Raw genomic sequence first — 23,173 nt, forward strand, 5'->3', positions numbered from 1 at the left:
CATGAAAATTTAAAATATGTGCTTTTTTGTTTCTGGAGTCTTTTGCTCAGCATAATGCTTTTGTGATTCATCCAAGTTTTTGCATGCATAAGAAGTTTATTTCTTTTTATTGCTGGGTAGTATTAATTTATTACAATTTAATTACCCGTATACGTCTTGTACTTCTTGATTGACTTTTTTTTTTTTTTTTTTTTTTTTTTACAATTTAGTGTCGTTATATAAAAACAAAACAAAACAAAACAAAAAAACACTATGAACTTGTAAATGTAGTAAGGACACGTTTTTATTTCTCATGCGTTAACATCCGCAAGTTAATTTTTGGGATCATGTAAGTGCATAGAACATTATAAGAAATTAACAATAATTGTATCATTTTGTCATTTTCCCCAGCAATGTACAATGGTTTCAGTTGTTTTACATCCTAGTTGGTTTTGTCAGTTTTTAATGTTAGCCATTCTCCTGGATATGTAGTGGTAGATTATTTTGGTTTTAAATCACGTTGTTTTGATGACTAGTGATGTTGAGTATCATTTCTTCAGCTTCTTAGACATTATGCCATCTTTTGTAAAATGTCTTTAACTATTTTGCCAATTGAAACATTGAATTTTCTTATAATACGTATACATGTTAGTCTAGATACAAGTGTTTTTCAGATACATAACTCTGCATATTCATATTTTTAACAATGTCCTTTTGGAAGATACGTATTATTATGTAAAACTCTAATTTATCACTTTTTTCTGTTTCATGCTTACTGTGTATCTTATATTAGAGTCCTTTGCCTATCCCAAGATTGTTAACATTTTCCTTAAATATTATATACATAGCCTGTCCTTTGTCGGAGAATGAGGCTGAATGAAAGCAAGCAGAGCTTGGAGAATAAGAGAAGGAGGATGGCTCTACATTCTCTTTTATTCTAGACCTGGTTTAGTGCCATTTAAACTAAAGTCTGACCATTCTAGGGATTCTGCTGAATGTTCCTACTGTTTATTAAGGTCTTCCTACTTTGCCTAGTTGGAACTTCAATCTCTCCTAGTCTAATGTAACCTCGAAAATTGTTCAGCTTTCAGCTCTTTGTGGTTCTATCCCATGTATGCAAAGGATCATATCCAGCAACATATGGATCCAGTAACATCCAGATATAAGCGACCCCTATGCAGATTTCAGAGGTTTTCTTCTGCCTGGTTCCTTCCTCTCTGGCACTTTGCCTTTCAAATTCTAGTTGTCTCAGACTTCCCAGACTCTGATGTTTCTCCCCAACTTGACAAGACTGCTATACTCTGATTAACTGAGCCCTTTTTACGCAGCAGTCTGGAAACGACCTCCAAGCAGAATGTTATGAGTTTATAGGGTTCAAATAAATTGCTTCCCTTTCAGCAATCACAATTCTATGTTTTTTGTTGTCCAGTGTCTAATTTTGTTCGCATATATTTTACCACTGTTCTCGTTGTTTACAGCAGTAAGGCAAATCTGGGATGAGGGGATGAGATATCTGTAATGACAGAAATTGGATTCTGAATGTTTTGTTTTGTTTTCTTTCAATTGTGGTCAAACACAGAGAAAAAATTATGATTTTAGCCATTTTAAAGTTTATAGGTTAGTGGCATTAACTGCATGCACACTGTCATGCAACCATGATCATTACCCATCGCCAGAATTTTTTAACTTTTCAAACTCAAATTCTGTACACATCAACTCTATGCCTATTAAATGATTCCTCATTTCCCGTTTTCCCTCAGCCCAGAGCAACCACAGTCCTACTTTCTTTCTCTATAAATTTGACTGCTCTCGGTATCTCATTTAAATTGAATTATATGGTATTTGTCCTTTTATGTCCAGTTTATTTGCACTTGACATAATGTCTTCAAAGTTATTCTTATTGTAGTATGTGTCAATTTAACCTTTTCAAAGCTGAACAATATTCCATTCTAGATATCTACCAGATTTTGTTTATTCATTCACCTGTTGATGGATACTTGTGTGGCTTCCATCTTTTAGCTATTGCAAATAATGCTTCTATAAACATGGGTATACAAATATCTTTTCCAGTTACTGTTTTCAATTCTTTTGGGTGTATATACAGAAGTGGAATTGCTGGATAAAATGTTAATTTTATTTTCAACTTTTGAGGAGCCACCATACCATTTTCCACAGCAGCTACGCCATTTTATATCCCCATCAAGAATGCACAATGGTTCCAATTTCTGTACATCCTTACCAACAGTTGTTATTTTCCATTTTTTTTTGTGTGTGTGTATTTTTAGCAAGTTATCATAATAGGTAGGAAGTGGCATCTCATTATAAGTTTGATTTATGTTTCCCCAATTATTGGTGATAGTGATATTGAGCTTCTTTTCATAAGCTTAGGGAACTTTTGGATATCTTCAATGATATGTCTATTTAAGTTCTTTGCCCAGTTTTAATTGGATTGTTTGTGTTTTCGTTGTTGAGTTATAGAAGTTCATTATAATATTCTGGAATTAATCCCATATCAGATATATGATTAATAAATATTTTCTCACATTCAGTGGGTTGCCTTTTTACTTTGTTGATAATGTCCTTTGATGCATAAAAGTTTTAATTTTGATTAAGTCCAATTTACTCATTTTTTTTGGTTGTCACCTGTGGTTCTGTTCTTGTAGCCTTCAAGAAATCATTGCCAAATCCAACGTGTGAAGGTTTCACCCTTGTTTTCTTCTAAGAATTTTTACTGATTCAGCATTTTAATATATTTGTCTCTTGTAACAGATTTTAACTTAGTTAATTTGCTTGATATTAGTGCAGCATTTCTGCTCGCTTTTTGTTACATTTTGCATTGAATATCTTTTTTCATTCTTTAAGTTTCAATGTATATGTCTTTAAATCTAAACTGAGTCTCTTGTAGATAACATATAGTTTGATCCTGATTTTTATTCATTCTGCCAATATGTTTCCAGTTGGGGGGGTTGTTTAGTCTACCTACATTTAAAATTATCATTGATAGCAAAGCACTTATTTTTACCACTTTGTTATTAGTTTTCTGTATGACTTAACGCTTTTTGTCCCTCATTTCCTCCACTACTGCCTTTCTTTGTGTTTAATCGATTTTTTTTTTTTTTTTGGTAGCAGTGTGTTTTGATTCTCTTCTCATTTTCTTAAATATTCTATAGATGTTTTCTTTCTGATTACATTGAGGATTACACATAATAGCCAAAAGTCATTATCTTTTTAAAATTGATACTGACTTAACTCCAATACCATAACAAAATTCTCTACTTCTTTACAGTTCCACCCTCCCCTACTTAATTTTACCGATGACACAGATTACATCATTATATATCGTGTACTCATTAACATTAACATGCATTCATAATTATTTTTATGCATTTGTCTTTTAAGTCTTGTAGAAAATAAAAAGTAAAGTTACAAAGCAAAACTGTTTTTATTTGTCATATATTTGTCTTTACCAGAGAACTTTATATTTTTATATTTTTGTATGACTTCTAGTTACTTGTCTAGTGTACTTTCATTTAAATGTGAAGGACTTGCATTAACATTTCATGTAGAGTGGGTCTAGAGGTAAGGAATTCCCAGCTTACGCTCGTGTAGGAATGTTGGGATGTTTTAATTTCTTCCTCATTTTTAAAGGATAATTTTGTTGGATATGGAATTCTAGGTTGACAGTTTTTTCTTTCAACATTTAAAATATATATTTCCATTGCCTTCTGCCCTGCAAAGTTTCTGCTGAAGAGTCCACTTACAATCTTATCAGGGATTCCTGTAAGGTTTTGTTGTCTAGAATCTTATTTTTCTTTCTATTCCTAAATCTAGCAGAATTGAATCAATTTAATGTTCAAGAGTTTGACAATACATTAGTGAACCTTTTTTTGTATCATTTGATAACTGTTTTGTTGTTGTTGTTTGTTTGTTTGTTTGTTTTGAGACAGAGTCTTGCTCTGTTACCCAGGCTGGAGTGCAGTGGTGTGATCTCGGTCACTGCAGCCTCCACCTCCCAGGTTCAAGCGAGTCTCCTGCCTCAGCCTCCCAAGTAGCTGGGATTACAGGCGCCCACTGCCATACCCAGCTAATTTTTGTATTTTTGGTAGAAACGAGGTTTTACCATGTTGGCCAGGCTGGTCTCAGGTGACCCACCCAGCTCGGTCTCCCAAAGTGGTGGGATTATAAGCATTAGCCACCGCACTCACTGTATCAGTTGATGACTTGTTTTTATTCTCTTTACTTGATATTAATTTTGCTGATGAAATCGACTATATGATGTCACAGTGATGCCAAAATAAAATAAAACTCTTAACCTTCAGTGGGATTTGATGTTAAGCAGCTATTACTCACACTTGTGCAGTCATATGGGAGGTGGTTAGGTAACTCTGTTTTTCCTGGTTCAGTTCATGTCTGGCTATTGAATGACTGTCAGTCAGCTGGGGTGACCAGAACCTAGCACACTGGAGAACTTTACACTATTACACCTGTCTTTCCTTTTCTAACAGGCCAGACTAGGGATGCTTTTGTGGTGATAGCAGAGGTTAGAATGTCCAAACCCACATGCACAAGCTGATTTTAAGCCTCTGCTTGCATTAAGTTTCCTAAGGTTCTATTTTCTAGGGCAAGCCCTACATTTGTGTCCATATCAAGGAGTGGAACAAGTCACCCCACTTATGATGTAACTAAAATTTCCAAGAGAAATGAGAAGGATTCAGGAGTGGTAAACTGGTGCCATTACTGCACTATAACACACCAACCTATTTTATTTTTATTTTATATAGAATACATTTAGTTCTCTATTTATTTAAAATTGCCTGTGTACCTCCTTTAAATATCTTGTTACTTTTTTAAAAAAATGTTTATTTTTATTTTTTGCTTTTTAATAGGGTACATAACTGCTCACATATCATATATATTCTTTTCTCTAGTGTAATATCATCATTTTGTTTCATTCTGCTTTATATATTTCCATTTTCACTTCTTCTTATATATATATATGTACTGTTTGCTATAACTTAATATTTTCTAGTGTGTAGAAATTTATGTGTACTATTTTACATAGCACAGCATTTAACATTTAAGGTTTTTAATATCTTTTTTAAACCTCTACTTATGTATCTATGAAAGTCAAAAAATAATAATCTTGCAAATCCCTCAGTTGATGAATTTTTGCAACAAGCTTACTTCCTCTGTATTTTTAACTTACATCTCATCTTGTTAGTATAATTTGGAAATACTGTACAAGAATGATTTTTGATACCGCATTCATGTTTTACCCAGTTTCATAAATTTAAAATCAATATCTAATTTTATTCCATACTCACTTCGAATCTTTGTATACCGAAAGTTTCTCTGGATCTTGTCTTTGATAAATCTACATTTATTTAATAGTGACAATGTCAGGGACTTTACTATGCTTTTTATGAGTGGTGTACTTTAGGAAAGGTATAAAATTATTAGGGCACAAAACATTCCACTTGATGACATTTTTATCTATCTCATGTTTTATTTTAAAAAAGAGAATTATGAAGTCATTAGAACTTTATTCCTTCATACAATAGAAATTTGTAACTTGGATTTTCTGCCTTGATATTTTTAGGGTATTTTTCTCTTTCATCGAAATCCAAACCAGTTTCTAGGAAGTCTCTTGGTGAGTCTGATTTACCGATTTTATCTAGATTATGGTGAGCCTTTTCCATGTGCAAATCCCTGTATACAATTACTTCCTTAGTTGTTGTAGCTGCTACTTTCTCTTACCCTCAAATGATTACCACCCCACCTCAGGGAAACAGCAATCATTTTTAATTTGAATAAGCAGACCCTGTCCTCTATCTGTGTTTCCCTTAATAATTTTAATATCTTTCTTTCTTCAGTTCTTACTATAAGAAGAGCTTTCCATGGTTTGTTATAGCATTTATAATGCAGATTTTAATTTTGCAATTGCATTTTAACTTTTTCTGAATTGGAATATTTCATTACTGTGTTTTTCATCTGATCCTATTGTTGTTTTCTTAATTTTTTTTTTTTTTTTTTTTGAGACGGATCTCACTCTGTTGCTCAGGCTGGAGTGCAGTGGCACAATCTCGGCTCACTGCAACCTCCGCCTCCCTGGTTCAATGGATTCTGCTGCCTCAGCCTCCCGAGTAGCTGGGATTACAGGCATGCACCACCATGCCCAGCTAATTTTTGTATTTTTCACTCCTGCTCCGGTTTTTGAGATGTAATTTTTCTTGCATTCTAATGAAAAATACTTGTGTATCTGTTAATAGATAATAGATATCTTTGTTGATTGTATTAGGTGATGATTTATTTCTGTTATATTTATCACCAGGATCCTACTGGTTTATTCCTCATTACTCTTTCTAGGGCCAGGTAAAATTGACTTTAGCTTGGAGTGGACCAGGACTTTGGATGTATTGATTGGTACTGATATGTATTAAATTCTTGTCAGAATTCCAGGTGGTGGGAAGGTGGATGTATAGATTTCCCACACAATTTGCACAGTGTAGCTTGCTTTCATATTGTATTGTGTTTCAATATATTTCTCTTCCTCATTCTCTGATATTTACAACAAATGAAATAATTTTTCCAAATATCTCTCAGCTGTTAATATAGGAATGGAATGCAAGTCCTGCTTCTCCTTTATTGCCTTCCTTATTTTTCTTCATCTAATCAATTGTGACAATACTGTGAATATACTTGAAAACTAGAATTATTGTAGGAAATGCATATTATCTCAGTATTAAGTTTTTCTGGGATAGATTCTTTAAAGTGGAATTACTGGCATAAAGTGCACTAATACTTTTGTTAATTTTTGGTATGGATTGAAAAATTATTTCCTAAATATTCTTATCAAATTAAAGTGCTAGAAGCAGTATGAACATATACTATCATCTGGAAAAAAAACACTATGGGGATTATTTGCTTATTGTGAAAAAAAAATAGAATCACAAAAATCTGTGAAAAAGAAAACAAAAGGCAGTCATCATTTCATTGTCTACCAATGACTCTTACTATAAATCTGGTTTAGTTATTTTATTTTCTGTCCTAGTTCTTTCTAGGGTAGATAGATAAGTATATAGAGCAATATGTAGACAGATAGTTAATAGTGATAGAATGTACACATGGATGAAAATACTATAAGGATGAGATTTAAGATGTTTTACATTTTTGTCCCATTATACATAACCCAGTGATTAATGTCTTTACACTTATTACAAATGGTAAGTCCTAGAAAGAAAATTAAGAAAAAGATTTGTTAAGTTTATGTGTATAGTAAACACACACATGTAAAATTTCAAAGGAATGTTGTATCAACTTATGATCTCAACATTCATGTTATATTAATATTTATTATTTAATTTTCTAAAACATTTTAAATTTTATGAGGAAAATATTACTTTATTGTTTTGTATTGATGACCAGTTAGGTTAAATATATTTTATTCTAATGCTTATTATACAAGGACTATTCTGTAAAACTTTTGTTAAAGTTTATGATCAATTTATCGACTTTGATTAGTACCCTTTGCACTTTATTAACAATCTTACTGTTTTCACTCACACCATTATTGTTACATTTTGTACAGATAAAAATCTCTTCTTAAATTTTTAACCAATCACATTTGTATTTTCCATTACTTTTAGTTCAGAAAATCTTTTTAGATAATTAATGCATTACCTTAAACATTGCAGTTGCTCAGTAAATAATGTTAAAGGGCTAATGAAATGAAGTCTTCCCACACTCCACATTTAATTCTGTTCTTTGCAACAGCAACAGGAGTAAAATATTATTCCAGTACTTAACTTGATTGACATTTTCTTATTTCAGAGAATGAAAGACCATGCCTTGAATTCTCTCATCTAAGTATAAAGGATTCCTTCAGAGATTTATTTATTCCAAGAATAGAGATAATTCTGATGATGTATACAAGGAACAACCTAAATTGTGCTAAGCCACTGTTTGAACACAATAACTCACTTAATGTTAATTTCAACACACAAAAGAAAACAGTCTGGCTTATTCATGGATACAGACCAATGGGCTCCATCCCATCATGGCTTCAGAACTTCGTAAGCATTTTGCTGAATGAAGAAGATATGAATGTAATTGTAGTTGACTGGAACCGAGGTGCTACAACTTTTATTTATGATAGAGCGGTTAAAAACACCAGAAAAGTTGCTGTGAGTTTGAGTGGGCACATTAAAAATCTTTTGGTAAGTCTTGGAATTTTATGTATTATACATGCTATACAATATACAGTGTGCTACATTCAATACCCCAAAGTGATAATAAACGATATACTTTTCCCCATAAGCATTAACAATTACTGGTTTAATATACTAATGTATGCAGCCATCTTTTCTTTGTCTGCCTAAATGAATAATTCCATACCTAGAAATATCTTGTGTTATTTGTAAAACATTATATTAAAATTTAGTAGTTATTATGTTTTATTTAAAAATCTTCTGAGATTTCTTTTAACACTACCTATACCAACCTCAGAATAAAATAGTTATCCTATGTGGGTGGGGGAAATAAACTTTACAATTATTACATTCTTAAAGTATCTTTAAAAATATATGGCTAAAATATTGGCATATAATTAAGTGTGAATCGGTAAAAGTAAAGAAAAAATCCTTTTTTTTTTTCTTTTTTTTTTGAGACAGAGTCTCACTCTGTCACCCAAGCTGGAGTGCAGTGGCACGATCTCGGCTCACTGCAGCCTATACCTCCCAAGTTCAAGTGGTTTTCCTGAGTAGCTGGGATTACAGGTGCCCACCACAATGCCCAGCTAATTTTTGTATTTTTAGTAGAGACAAGGTTTCACCATGTTGGACAGGCTGGTCTCAAACTCCTGACCTCAGGTGATCCACCCACCTTGGCCTCCCAAATTGGTGGGATTACGGGCAAAAAATCATTTCGAAAAGTAGCATACTTCTGTCACCTTTGGAGGCAGACCTCAGATTCATTCGAGTCTGCTCAGGATTTGAATGGATCAAATAAAGTTCAGGCCAGTTCTATGTTATCTGTATTGTGAATGATTTTTGTTTACAAAGTCAACCCTTTGGGAGATCCATGTCTATCCTAAAAGAAAGTAGGTAGTCGTGGGTACTTGAGAGAAGGAAGGGTGCTATCTGGTTTGGGGGCATTATTGGGCTTGAAATTTGAACTTGAGTTGTGTTGTGCTGAACTTTCCAGACTCTGCTAAAAACTGAACAAATAACAACATTTCCAAGAAGCAGTTATGTGTAGTGGCCAGGGGTCAGACTGGATGGGTTCAAAGTATATGTCCATCTTTTATCATCTGTAATTTTGAACAATTACATAGCCTCTCTGTGCTGCATTTCCTTATTTGTAAATATAGAATAACAAAATGTTACCAAAATATTTATATGAATATTGAATTAATATATATGTGCTTAATCAGTGGGTGACATTGAGTCATCGTTGAGTAAGATCAACTTTCATTATTATTTTTACACCCCCAAATTTGGACAAAACAATACCGTTGCTGTAGACAGAGGAGATAATTGATTCAACCATCCCCACCAACAGACTTAATTACATCACTGATTTTTCCTGATGTTACTGGTGTTTTCTCAACTAATAAATATATGCCTCAAAGTGTGGAGAATGTGAATGTTAAATAGAAATATTTAGGAAAATTTGTAATATTAGGTAAAATTCTAACAGTGCCTTTGCTTACAGAGGCTTCGTATTACAGAGGAAGATTTAAATGACCAGCAGCACTGGAGTCTTGAGAGATACTCCCTCCTATTTTGGGGCATGGCTGTGAGATCTGAAGGAAATCATAACCTTGTGCCTTGAAAGCCTGAGTGTAGTTTTTCATTAGTGGCAAGTGCTCCACATCTTTCTGTAAGCCATCAGACGTGTCACTGTGTGGGCTGGACCATGATCTGCCCACAAGTCTCACACTAGCTCCCGAAGAGTGTGGTGAAAGTACACTCTCATGTAGTCTCCTAATTCCCTTCCTGGAGCTGAGACTAAGAGGTATTCAGAGGTCGGCCTTGGAAGATTGGACGCATCACTCCTTAGCTGGTGATCAGGGGAAGTCACCTAAAATCCATGAAATTAATTTTATCATCTCTGAAGTGAGAATCATTATTCAACTTTTGTGAATCTTCCTAAGGTTTTTGACACAACCTGATCAGATAAAACAAGAAAGCAAATTAGCATAAATTTTGGAGTGAGACCTAGGCTTGTGTTTTAGTCCATTTGGGCCGCTATAACAAAATACCATAGGCTAGGTAGCTTATAAACAACAAAAATGTATTTCTCAGAGTTCCAGGGTCTGAGACATCCAAGAAGAAGGCATCAGCAGATTCAGTGTCTGGTGAGGGCCCAGTTCCTGGTTCATAGATTATGCCTTTTCACTGTGTCCTCACATGGTGGAAGAGTCTAAGTAGATCCCTCAGGTCTCTTCTATCTGGGCACTAATCCCTTTCATGAGGGTTCCACATTCATGACATAATTCTCCCAACCCACAAGAAGGCCTCACCTCCAAATATCATCACCTTGAGGATTAGAATTCCAACATATGAATTTTAGGGAGACACAAACATTCAGAATCTATCTTTTCGTCTTATGAATCTATGTGGCTTTGGGAAAGTCATTACTTCTGACACTGTTTCCTTAATAAAATAGGAATTGATCCAATGTTATTTATTTAGCATTTAATAGGTGCTGCTGACAGTTTTAGGCATTAGGATAAAAATGAATAACTCATAATGAAGTTGGAAGTATTAAATACGAACTTTATAAGGCCCATATCGAGGTAGCTAACAGAAAGTAAACACCTAGTAATGTTGATTATTATAAAACACTTTGCTAATTAATTGTATTTTGCATATACTGTTCTGCATGAGATGATACAATTTTAAAATAAAAAATTAATATTGAAAATGAATAAAGAAAAATCAAATATTTTAGGCAAAAACTGAACAAAGATATAGTTGTTTTGAAATTGTAAAGTCTCTTTCCCTATATCCTCAAAATGAATTAAGCCAGAAAAAATAATGAATTTTAAAATGTTGATATATGAGGGAGGCATGATTCGTTATTACTTGAAATGAATACTGTAATATTGCCTTTTTAATTGCAGAAGCATGGTGCATCTCTTGACAATTTTCATTTCATAGGTATGAGCCTAGGGGCTCATATCAGTGGATTTGTTGGAAAGATATTTAATGGTCAACTTGGAAGAATAACAGGTAAAATTATTTTTATAAAATTATTGCTTTAGCATACTTTTAAGTCTCAGAAGTTACTTTGCTAATTTTTTTTCTTTTTCCTTTTTTTTTTTTTTTTTTTTTTTTTTTGAGATGGAGTCTCACTCTGTCGCCCAGGCTGGAGTGCAGTGGCCGGATCTCAGCTCACTGCAAGCTCCGCCTCCCGGGTTCACGCCATTCTCCGGCCTCAGCCTCCCGAGTAGCTGGGACTACAGGCACCCACCTTGCCCGGCTAGTTTTTTGTATTTTTTAGTAGAGACGGCGTTTCACCGTGTTAGCCAGGATGGTCTGGATCTCCTGACCTCGTGATCCGCCCGTCTCGGCCTCCCAAAGTGCTGGGATTACAGGCTTGAGCCACCGCGCCCAGCCTTCTTTTTTTTTTTTTTTGAGACAGAGTCTCACTCTGTTGCCCAGGCTGGAGTGCAGTGGTACAATCTTGGCTCACTGCAACCTCTGCCTTCTGGGCTCAAGTGATTCGCCTGCCTCAGCCTCCCGAGTAGCTGGGATTAAAGGCACCTGCTACCACACCAGCTAATTTTTGTTTTTCTTAATAGAGACAGTGTTTCACCATGTTGGCCAGACTGGTCTCGATCTCCTGACCTCAAGAAATCTGCCCACCTCGGCCTTCCAAAGTGCTTGGATTACAGGCGTGAGCCACTGTGCCCAGACACTTAAAATTTAGTGGGTACAATAATTACTCAATAGAAATTATGTACAAACATTTATTATTTTCTATGTTATATTTAAATATTGGCTTTGTTTTAGTTAAACTCTGAAGTTTTGTTAAGCTCTCAACAGAGCTTAAGTTACCCAAATGGAAATGGGAGAAAAATACCTATTTCTGTAGTCCCAGCTAAATTTTAAGGACATACTATCCTAAGAATACAGAAGTAAATGTGACCCATTGAACAAAAATACTTTATGTATTAGCTAAGAATATAACTATTTACTTAGTTATTACAAACTGATGCATTTCAACTCTCTAAAAATTTTTACTTGAATGCTACAAAGGAAACAGGGGTTGTATCCAATTTGAGGGGCTCTGGGTCCCCCTTCATATTTCTATAACAAAGTTACTGCATCCAGAAAACTCGGTCATCTAATAAGGCTGACATGGATTTTCATTCTTTCCTCTATGAGTGGTAGTGATTTTAGGAATAGGAGGATAATATTCCTTTCAACCAATTTACCTTTTTTATTTTGAAAAAAAAAGCAATTATTCATATATATGGCCATAAAAGACTTATAATAACTTTAAGTGTTGATAAAAGAAAATAGTGTCTTTAGTTAAGTTTCAAAGAAGGAGGAGAGAGGTGAATAACATATAGATAGTTATCTTTGCAAACCTTAAGCATATCCTTACTCTGATTAGTTTTAATGTTAACAAACATGTGTGAAAACATTAACTGAATGAATGTAGGAGGGTCAAGAAGTAGCAGTTTAGCCAGGATTTATTTCTACAAAGTTCCCTAGTGCTTAAAGCCCATTCTATTTCAAAAACCACACTTGCTCAATTTGTACTTAAATTGTGTTTACACATATTAGTCTAGTTTGAATGGCCCCAAATACCAGGCAATCATCAGGGACTAAAAGGCCACCAAACATGGAAGTTCTACATCAGAATAATTTATAGGAAGATAGATGATTCTGTCTCATTCAGTCAAGTGGGTTAAATAAAATGGGGATAATAGAGGTGTTTGAAATGGAAAAACATTATATTTTACTTTCAAATATCTTTTTAAGATGATTGTTTCTTCATTGTATAGATGTTCTCAAGAAACTGAATTTTATCTTCTCTCTCCGCTTTTTGACAGTTCCCAGAAACTCATGAGCCTAGAATTTTTATTTAGAAATTAGGATATCCCAGAAATAATATTCACACTCCACAGAATTTAAAATATATTTTCCTTTTCTTAAGAGTGTGTGAGAAAGTCTTATGAGAAATGGATAAGATAACATGGTTTATCCCATAGCCCAAATTATATTTGGCACCTGAAAAAGCTTTTCAGGTCTGTCTACAGATGACTCCAGAGTGAGCTAGTAAGGTACAGAGTTCAAGAGAGAACCAGATGGTATTCATTATTTTTTTCCTTCAGGAGAAATAGTTGTAGTTATTATTAAATGTAAACTACTATATTACTCCTAATTCAGTCTCACATAAAAATTCTCCAAAAAATCCTACAATATTTTGTTGTGGCTTAACTTGAAAAGTTCTGAAGGTTAGTATTATTATTCAAATAATGAAGTTACCTGCTATTCATCCACTTTCATTTGTTTTTAGATATGTTTTTGGATAGGTTTAAACTAAAAGTATAAATGCTTTTTATGTTTATAATGTAGTAATAATGGAAGTATGCAATGTAAGGAGCTCTGTAGACTTGATTAGACTGGTAGTTTCTTTCTTGCTTTCCAGGTCTTGACCCTGCTGGGCCAAAGTTCTCCAGAAAACCACCATATAGAAGATTGGATTACAATGATGCAAAGTTTGTGGATGTCATCCATTCTAACTCCAATGGTAACAAATCAGGATTTATTACCTAATTATTTGAAAATGAAAAGGAAAATGTAGACCCTGGGCAAGGGGAGAGCATAAGAAGAAAAAACATCATGGATAAAATGATTTTAAATCTGTAATTATAGAATGATAATATTTCCCAAGTAATATTTCTTAGGGTTAGTGATTTCCTGCATTGTCAAATGGCACTCTTTGACTTCAGTTTGCCTCCTTCAGGTTTCAAGATGTGTCATGTCATCCTAAAACACTGAAATAAATAACGAAGAGTTCATTCTGTTCATGCTGTTGACAGTTTTATTGATTTGATCACATTTTCCCCCATGTTTAACGTTCCTGTTGTATTTAGGATACCATTCTCCCCACTTATTTTCTTGCTGTGATATATATCAACTAGAACTGAACACAGCATTTCAGCCAAAAATAAAGAATAGTCTTCCTTAAATGTAAGGAAATAATTTTTCTGTTGTTTTTAAATTATCTTAGCTGAAAATCTCTAACAGGGTATTGGATTTTTGGCCAGAGTACAATTGAACAGACACTTTTAAGAAACAGACTGTCCTCATGCCTTTCCTGATTTGAATTTGTTGATACTAATATTTATTGAGCACTTCCTATACATTAGGCAGTGTTTTGAGTGCTTGTATGAATTAATTAGTGAATCCTACTAAATTTCCATTAGATAGATAACAACTATCATTCCCTTTACAGTTGAGGAAGCCAGAATAAAGGTTGTAAGGTCAGTAAGTGGCAGAGTCAGAATTTGAAATCATATGTTTTGATTCCAGATGATGCACTTAACCAGTATATTATTCTTATAAACTGAATCAGGAGAGGATATGGTGCTGAGATAGAGACAAGGGCAGTGACACTAAGATTGCTCCTCTGAATTAATCTTGTGGTAATCTATACTACCATACTAGGGTGGGTGTGTGTGTGTGTGTGTGTGTGTGTGTGTGTGTGTGTGTGTGTGTGTGAAATACGTAAATGCCATAGACGCAATTTTTCAACCCCCATGACTACATGTCAATAGACTGAGACTCCAGTGGTAACAATTCTGCTCCTTATTTGGAATCTATGTTCACCTACTTCTATAAGCAGTCAAAACCAAAGGAGTCATAGTTGTAGTGTTATCCAAACCTCTCATGTCTTTATTATCTCTAACTCTTTATATCAGCTTGGCACATCCACATACAATACACCTATTGGCCAATTAATCTGTAATCTCTTGTCTGAATTTTTTCTGAAACTCTAACTTATTGGGAGAACCCACCCCCAATATTTCAATGTAAGTTCATTCTATTTTCCATAAGTGTCGGCCGGCTGAGAAATAAAGAGAGACAGTATAACGAGAGGAATTTTACAGCTGGTCTGCCGGGGGTGACATCACATGTCGGTAGGACTATGATGCCCGCCTGAACCTCAAACCAGCAAGTTTTTATTAAGGGTTTTAAAAAGGGGAAAGAAGCCAAGCGCAGTGGCTCACGCCTGTAACCCCAGCACTTTGGGAGGTGGAGGCGGGCAGATCACAAGGTCAGGAGATTGAGACCATCCTGGCTAACACGGTGAAACCCCATCTCTACTAAAAATGCAAAAAATTAGCCAGGCGTGGTGGCGGGTGCCTATAGACCCAGATACTTAGGAGGCTGAGGCAGGAGAATGGTGTGGACCCGGGAGGCGGAGCTTGCAGTAAGCCGAGATTGCACCACTGCACTGCAGCCTGGGCAACAGAGCAAGACTCCATCTCAAAAAAAAAGGGGGAAAGAGTATAAGAACAGGGAGTAGGTACAAAGATCACATGCTTCAAAGGGCAAAAAGCAGAACTACTGATAAGTTTCTGTGTTCAGCGGAGCACGTATTTTCTTGATAAACATCTTAAACAACAGAAAACAGGGTTTGAGAGCAGAGAACTGGTCTGACCACAAATTACCAGGGCGGAGTTTTTCCCCACCTTAGTAAGTCTGAGAGTACTGCAGGAGACCAGGGCATATCTCAGTCCTTATCTCAACCACATAAGACAGACATTCCCAGAGTGGCCGTTTATAGACCTCCCCCCAGGAATGCATTCCTTTACCAGAGTATTAATATTCTTTGCTAAGAAAAGAATTTAGCAATATCTCTCCTACTTGCACATCCGTTTATAGGCTCTCTGCAAGAAGAAAAATATGACTCTTTTTGCCCAACCCCACAGGCAGTCAGAACTTATGGTTGTCTTCCCTGTTCTCTAAAAGTCACTGTTATTCTGTTCTTTTTCAAGGTGCACTGATTTCATATTGTTCAAACACACATGTTTTACAATCAATTTATACAGTTAACACAATGATCACAGTGGTCCTGAGGTGACGTATATCCTCAACTTATGAAGATAACAGGATTAAGTGATTAAAGTAAAGACAGGCATGAGAAATTATAAAAGTATTATTTGGGAACTGATAAATGTCCCTGAAATCTTCACAATTTATGTTCCTCTGCCACGGCTCCAGCCGGTCCCTCCATTTGGGGTCCCTGACTTCCCACAACACTAACTTCAATTCTGCCTATGGCCTTTTGACTTAGTTCTTCATACTTCTTATTATTTTTGTTTGTATTTTTTACTTATCCTAATGAACTGTTTTGGATTTTCTTATGTTCTCAACATCTTTTGATGATGCAACCTATCAGATCTAACCTGCCACTAGAGGCCACATAGTTGGAACATTGGATTGATCTTTATGACTATCACAAATAAGAAACACAGATTTTTGATGCTGCATATGTACCTGTCCTGAGGAATTTCTGAATGATATGCGTGGACTCAGCACATACCTGGTGAACTGCCTTTTCCTTGAATACTAGACAATGACCACATCTTCTACTTGCCAATAATCCTCATTTTTACTCAGTTGTGAGTGTTCAAAAAGCCATGTGGCCTTTCAAATTTGTGGATTAGATAATTAGGGCATACATTCTTGTTGAGGTATTGGGGAAAATTATGAGTCCAATATCCAAAAGATAGATGCTTTTGAAACCTTCATATTGGGTTTGCAAAACATCTCATCTGTTATTCTTGTCTGGAACTCGAAAGGACATTACAGAATCATAGGTAAAGCTGAACAAACCAGCCTTCTTATGGTCGGCAGGAAGCTTCTAGTTATCTGAGTTGCCTCCGCCAGAATCACATTTACTGAGTTTTTGTTTAAGTAGATTCTGAATTGCTAAAGCTCCTAGTTATCTGACAGAAGCAAACAATAGCCTTCTTTGTAGGAAATTCACATAATTCAGTGTCAAATTAATTTTACAAAAACAGTTTAAAATAAATGTTTAGCATCCAAGATAGCCAGGCACACTTGAAGCAAGACAGCATGAATGAGAAAAAGCAGAAACAACAGTAAATAGACAAGACCCATAGGCCTCCAGATATTGGGATTATTATACACTGGCTATAAAAAAGTGCTTATTATTAAGTTGGTGCAAAAGTAATTGTAGTTTTGCTATTAATATTTTCAAAAAGGTAGAAGATAAGACCGAAAAATTTAACAGAAAATTAATAAGTATAAATTTGATCAATTATATTTGACGAAAATAATGAAATTATTCTTACCCTAAAAAGTAAAATAATTGACTTCCATTAAATGGGTTTAACAGAAAATTAGAAATGGGTAAAGAGAGAGTGAGCAAGTGAACTAAAAAGTAGGTGAAAAGTAAATTTCTAGACTGAAGCAAATGGGTACCAAAGAATAGACAATATAGACCAACAGTTAAGAGATGCATAGGATAGGCAATGAGATGGTATATTACATTGTCTTAGAATTCTGGAATAAAACTGCAGAAAAATGGAACAGAGGTTATATTTAAAGAGATATTTTCTCATAATTTTCCCAAACTGAGTAATATAATCAATCCACAAGTTCAAAATGCCCAATTAAGAAAAATAATAAAGATTAATCTCCATTTAGATGAATGATAGTGAATTGCAGAAAAGGCCATCATCAAACCATACAAGTTTATTTAAATAAGGTGAATAAGATTGACCAGAGTTACAACTGAGTTCTCATCAGAAACAATGGAATATAGGAAACAACAGAATGGTTGCTTCCATATGGTGAAAGGAAACAACTGCTAAGATAGTATCCCAATCTGTTTCAAGAATAAATGTATTTTGTTTCAGGTAAATTTAACTAGTTAAATCTAAGCATATGCTGATGGCATAAAATACTGTTAATAATTTTTTTATGGATTTGAAATATAGAGAAAATTAAAATAAGCTAAAATAGCATATGATTTTGGGCAATAAATGAATTTCAAGCTTTCTGTGTTCCTTTCATTGTATAGAAAGAAGGTGAAAGTGACCTTCAATAACTGAGGTTCATAAGTATAGTATTCATGTTGAATCTTTAGGGTATCTAGCAAGAAAAGAATAAAAGAGTACTTCCAAGCTAATGAAGGACAAAAATTGAATAAACTTTTTATGAAGTCAAAAGAAGGTAAGAAAAGAAAGAAAGAATGCATAAAACAGCTAAAGCAAATAGAAGGTAGATAATAAGATAGTAAAATTAAACACAACTATACAATTGATATAAATGGACTTATGCTCTAATTAAAATATTGTGGTTGTCAAACTTGATTAAAAAGACAAAATCCAACTCTTATTTATTAAAGACATATATAAAAGCAAGGAAGCAAAATATTTGAAAGTAGAAGGGTGATAAAATATATGCAAATATTATCCTCCAAATGGTGGTAAATCTATATTAGACAAAATTGATTTTATCATACAAACTAATAAAAATATGGATGGACTTTAAAATAATAAAACTTTGAACTCACAAAGAAGATATAGCAATTCTAGTTTGTATCCATCTAATAACACAGCTTCAAATACGTAATGCATTATTAACAATAACACATTACAAAAAAAAGGCAACCGCATAATCATAGTGAATAATTTTAATTAACACAATTGATCTCATAGACATTTATAGAACATTACACTTGAGAACTGCAGAATTTACAGTCTTCTGAAACACACATGGATATTTTACCTAAAGTTCACCATATACCGAGCCTTAAAAAAATGCTGAAACATTTCGATATACCTAATGTAAATGACGAGTTAAAGGGTGCAGCACACCAACATGGCACATGTATACATATGTAACAAACCCGCATGTAGTGCACATGTACCATAGAACTTAAAGTATAATAATAAAAAAAGAAAAAAGAATACATAAATAAATATAATCAGAGATATGAGGGCATTAGCCAAATGTAACAAACAAACAAAAAAGAATTGAAAGCAAATAAAAATGTTTGGATCTGAAAAAAACAATATTCTCAAACATTTCAAAGTGTAGAAATCATAGAGTAATCTTCTCTCTCTTTAATGCACTTAATCCAAATAAATAACAAAAATATAACTAAAATCCATACATTTTTGAAAGTGAAAAATCACACTTAAAAATAACTAATGAATACAATAATAAATAACATAAATATGAAATATTTTGAATTGAATATTCACATTATTGCATATTAAAACTTTTTGGATTCAGCAAAAGTCACGTCTAGAAGTTAATGTATAGTTTTGAGTACAGCTATTTTAAAAGGCTGAAAATCAATCACTAATCTAATAATCTTGAAAAATTAAGAATTAAACAACATAAACACACAGAAATGAAGAAAGAAGCAAATATTAAACATACCAAATAAATTAATGGAATAAAAATTATGAATTGCAGATGCTTTAAAAAGCCAAAATTTGCACTTTAGAAAAGATAAAAATTAATTATTATTTTAAAATTTATTTATATCACTTTTGCCTTCTTTCCATACAATGAAAGGAACATAGAATGCTTGAACTTCATACGTCTCTTCTAAAAATAAATTCTTGGAGAGAAAAAACAGAAAGAACAAAAAGAGAAGACACAGCTAGTATCAGTAATTACGTGGTTCTGTTTCCGTCAACTGGATTCTGAAGCTGAAAAAAAACCTTGCACTCATGTAAAACACAAAAATTATTTCCTTGTGGTATGCATAAATGTGAAAGGAAAATAAATGGTTTATGAGCAATTATTTTTAAAGCCTTCATAACACTGGGATAATGAATAATATTTTCCCAAAGTACACAAAAATCTCTAACCCAAATGAAAGCATTAAAATGTCAGATTATATAAAAATTGAGAATGTTATAAATACTTTAAGAATGTGAACAGCAAGCCATAAAAAAAAAGCAGGAAAAGAGATAAAGACCCACTATCAGTCAATAATAAAGACAAAGATAACCTCGTTAAGAAAAAGTCAGGACATTAGGAAGGATACATCTGAATAGGCAATAAACATATAAAAAGTTCTTAAAGTTAGAAACAAATATAAATTAAAACCCAAATAAGAAGCCACATGCTTAAAATTCAAAAGTTTGACAAGAGCATTTATTGGCAAAGATATGGTACAACTATTCAGCATTGTGTATTAAATCAAAGATACTCATATTCTATAACAATTCCACTCCTAGGTATATAACCAACTGATGTACCTTCACATATGCTTTAATATATGTGTTCAAAATGTTCACAGTTTGAACACATTAGCCCCAAATTGGAAACAACACAAATGTACCACAATAGGAGAATGGAAAAATAAATTGTGATACGTTCATACAATGAAATACTATATGACAATAAATTACTGTTTGTACACCTGACAATGTGGATTAATAGCACAAACATAGTAATAATCTAAAAAGCCAGAAACAAAATCATACATAAAATATGAGTAAGTTCATATATTTTTTCAAAGGGGAAATCTAAACTATAGGGTTTTGGGAGTCATCCTTAGAAGGTAAAGAAGAAAAACAGGCTGGGTGCGGTGGCTCACACCTGTAATCCCAGCACTTTGGGAGGCCGAGGCGGGGGGATCACCAGGTCAGGAGTTCGAGACCAGCCTGGCCAGCATGGTGAAACCACATCTCTGCTAAAAATACCAAAAATTAGCTGGGCATGGTGGCACGTGCCCGTAGTCCCAGCTACTTGGGAGGCTGAGGCAGGAGAATTGCTTGAACCCGGTAGGCAGAGGTCACAGTGAGCGGAGATCATGCCATTGTACTTCAGCCTGAGCGACAGAGTCAGACTCCGTCTCAAAAAATAAAATAAAATAAAATAATATCAACAAATGATTTTATTTTAAAAAAGAGGATGGGTTAGCGATTAGGGGACAGAAAGAAACTTGTGACTGGGTAAGGGCACAATGGAGGCTTCTAGGTGCTATTTCTTTACATGAGTGTGGTAGCCCCATGGCTGTTTGCTTTATAATAATTAGCCTATAGATTTACGTTGAATGTTCTTTTTCTGCATGTGCCTTATATTTTACAATAAAAGGAAAATTAAAAAGTCATAGCTGCTCTCCCCACCCTTCTTGAAACCAAGAGAATGAATGATCTAAACAGACCAAGCTGCCCCCCACCCATCTGATAAAAGGGAAATAGCATGCCTGAATCAAGGGCTGCTTGTAAGTTAATGACAAATTTCTTTTTTTTCCCTCTGATTCCTAAGGAGCGCTGTTGGTTTGAGTCTCCTTCATTGGCAGATTGGAGAAAATGACAGTTCCAAACTGGAAACCCCTAGTCTTGGAAATCCATGTGGAGTTCAAATATGAGGAAATTTCACAGATCTCTAACACTGTTAATTTTTTTTTTCTTGTTTTTAAAACTCCCCTCTCCCCAGCCTCAGTGTACATGCCCAGTGTTCTAACGTGCTACTAACAACTCATCAGAGGTTCTGTTACATCCTAGAACTAAGTCGAGTTGCAGCATCTAAACCCTTATTGTCAGAATCATCTATTTATCTTTGTTTTATACTAAATCTATGACTGATCTCTTTCATGAGTTCACTGTGTTGTAGGAAATCTTTTGTGCCCCAGATTAAAGCATTGTAATCTTATATGGCAGCACAATTTTATATCAAATCACAGTCCTGAGTATTCTGGGCTTGCTAGCCCTTTTCACTGTTAAGGCTTCTCTGAGTTATATGCTGGTAACAGGCTCAGAATCAGTACATTCGCCGGTGCCCCAATGATCTACAGGGCTACACAAGCCCTTGAATCAAAGCTTTGAGTTTCATGTCACTCTGACTCAAACTGCTCCAGCCGAGAGGCAGCTTAGTTTTTAGATTTTTTTCCAGTTAGTGCATCCAGCACCAGCAGATCTTAAAAATTATGACCCAAAGTGAAAGCAAATCATCACACTGATTGAAAAGGCTCTGTAGGACTTGGCTTCCTTTGCTCCGAAGCTCCCTGTTACACATTAGGCTTCAGCCACGCTGGCTTCTTCCTCGAGCATATTCACACAAATATCCACTGGGCTCACCGCCTCACATCCTTCACATTTTTGCTCCACTCCACCTTCTTCAAGTAGCAAATTCCTTAACCAAATAACTTAAACATGCAACTACCACCCTCACTAGACCCTTCCTGTCCTCTTGTTCTACTGAACTGTTCTCCGTAGCACGTATTATTGTTTGACATACTCTGTATTTACTTGTTTATTATGGTTTCCTTCCACTATAAAGTATTTGTCACTGCAAGTCATTTTGCTCTATTTCTTTTTTCACTTATGTGTTCATACCACAAAAAACTGTGACTGACCCATAGTAAACTGGTGACTGGCAAACATGTTACATTAATGAAATATACTTTTCATGAAGAATTTATAGAAGTAAACCTTCTCTTTATAAAAACACTTATTTTCAATTCTAATATTTAAAGAATAACTTTGAATGGATTTTATAGGATATTTTGTTTTGTGCAAGCTAGTCACCCAATTATATACACATGATGATCCTTGGTGCTTTTCTTCTCAGGTTTAGGCATTCGAGAGCCCTTGGGACATATAGATTTTTATCCAAATGGAGGAAGGAAACAACCTGGCTGTCCTAAATCAATTTTCTCAGGTATACTGATAGTATTTTTGAATGAATTATATAATATTTGAAATGACGAAAGAAAGTAACTTACTTTCCCCTCTTCATCTGTAGGCAGTGTTTTGATTTCATCACCATTGCCCATGACTCAGGAGAGTTATTGGTTAACAGTGGTTTAATTTGACCATGCTCAGTTCATAAAGGTTACCAGTAGACGTCCATTTGGTCATGGATGAGACCTCTTATATTATATTTTTAATAATTTTAGTTCATCATTTTGAACATTAGGAGAAGTTGTAAGTCACTGTGAGGAAGCACACGTAGCTAAAGTATCATATAATAACACTTTGATCTCAGGATTTAATGTTAACCATCACAATATTACTGTACAAAGACAAATTTAAAATCTCTTGACACTTGATTGTTCTGTACATAAAGATAGCCGAGCAGCTTCCCCAGGTGTGGAATTTGGTTCACGTCAGAGCCATTGCAAGAAATGTTCTCAGGTCCACAACGGCAGCTGGTCAAACAACACGTGA

At 34.4% G+C, this 23,173-nt stretch overlaps 1 protein-coding gene across 2 annotated transcripts in view; it reads left to right on the forward strand.

Annotated features, from left to right (window-relative positions):
• Positions 1 to 23,173, forward strand: part of LIPI (lipase I) — a 103,581-nt gene that overhangs the window by 13,827 nt on the left and 66,581 nt on the right. The window contains exons 2-6 of one of the 2 annotated variants that reach the window (XM_028845411.2): positions 5,579 to 5,629; positions 7,810 to 8,195; positions 11,105 to 11,213; positions 13,645 to 13,746; positions 22,575 to 22,664. In XM_028845411.2, the coding sequence (XP_028701244.1) occupies positions 5,579 to 5,629; positions 7,810 to 8,195; positions 11,105 to 11,213; positions 13,645 to 13,746; positions 22,575 to 22,664 (738 nt within the window). The remainder of the gene's footprint in view (positions 1 to 5,578; positions 5,630 to 7,809; positions 8,196 to 11,104; positions 11,214 to 13,644; positions 13,747 to 22,574; positions 22,665 to 23,173) is intronic. The other variant, XM_077995895.1, reaches the window with a different exon arrangement.

Source organism: Macaca mulatta, chromosome 3, assembly GCF_049350105.2.
Source record: "Macaca mulatta isolate MMU2019108-1 chromosome 3, T2T-MMU8v2.0, whole genome shotgun sequence".
Classification (NCBI taxonomy): Eukaryota; Metazoa; Chordata; class Mammalia; order Primates; family Cercopithecidae; genus Macaca; species Macaca mulatta.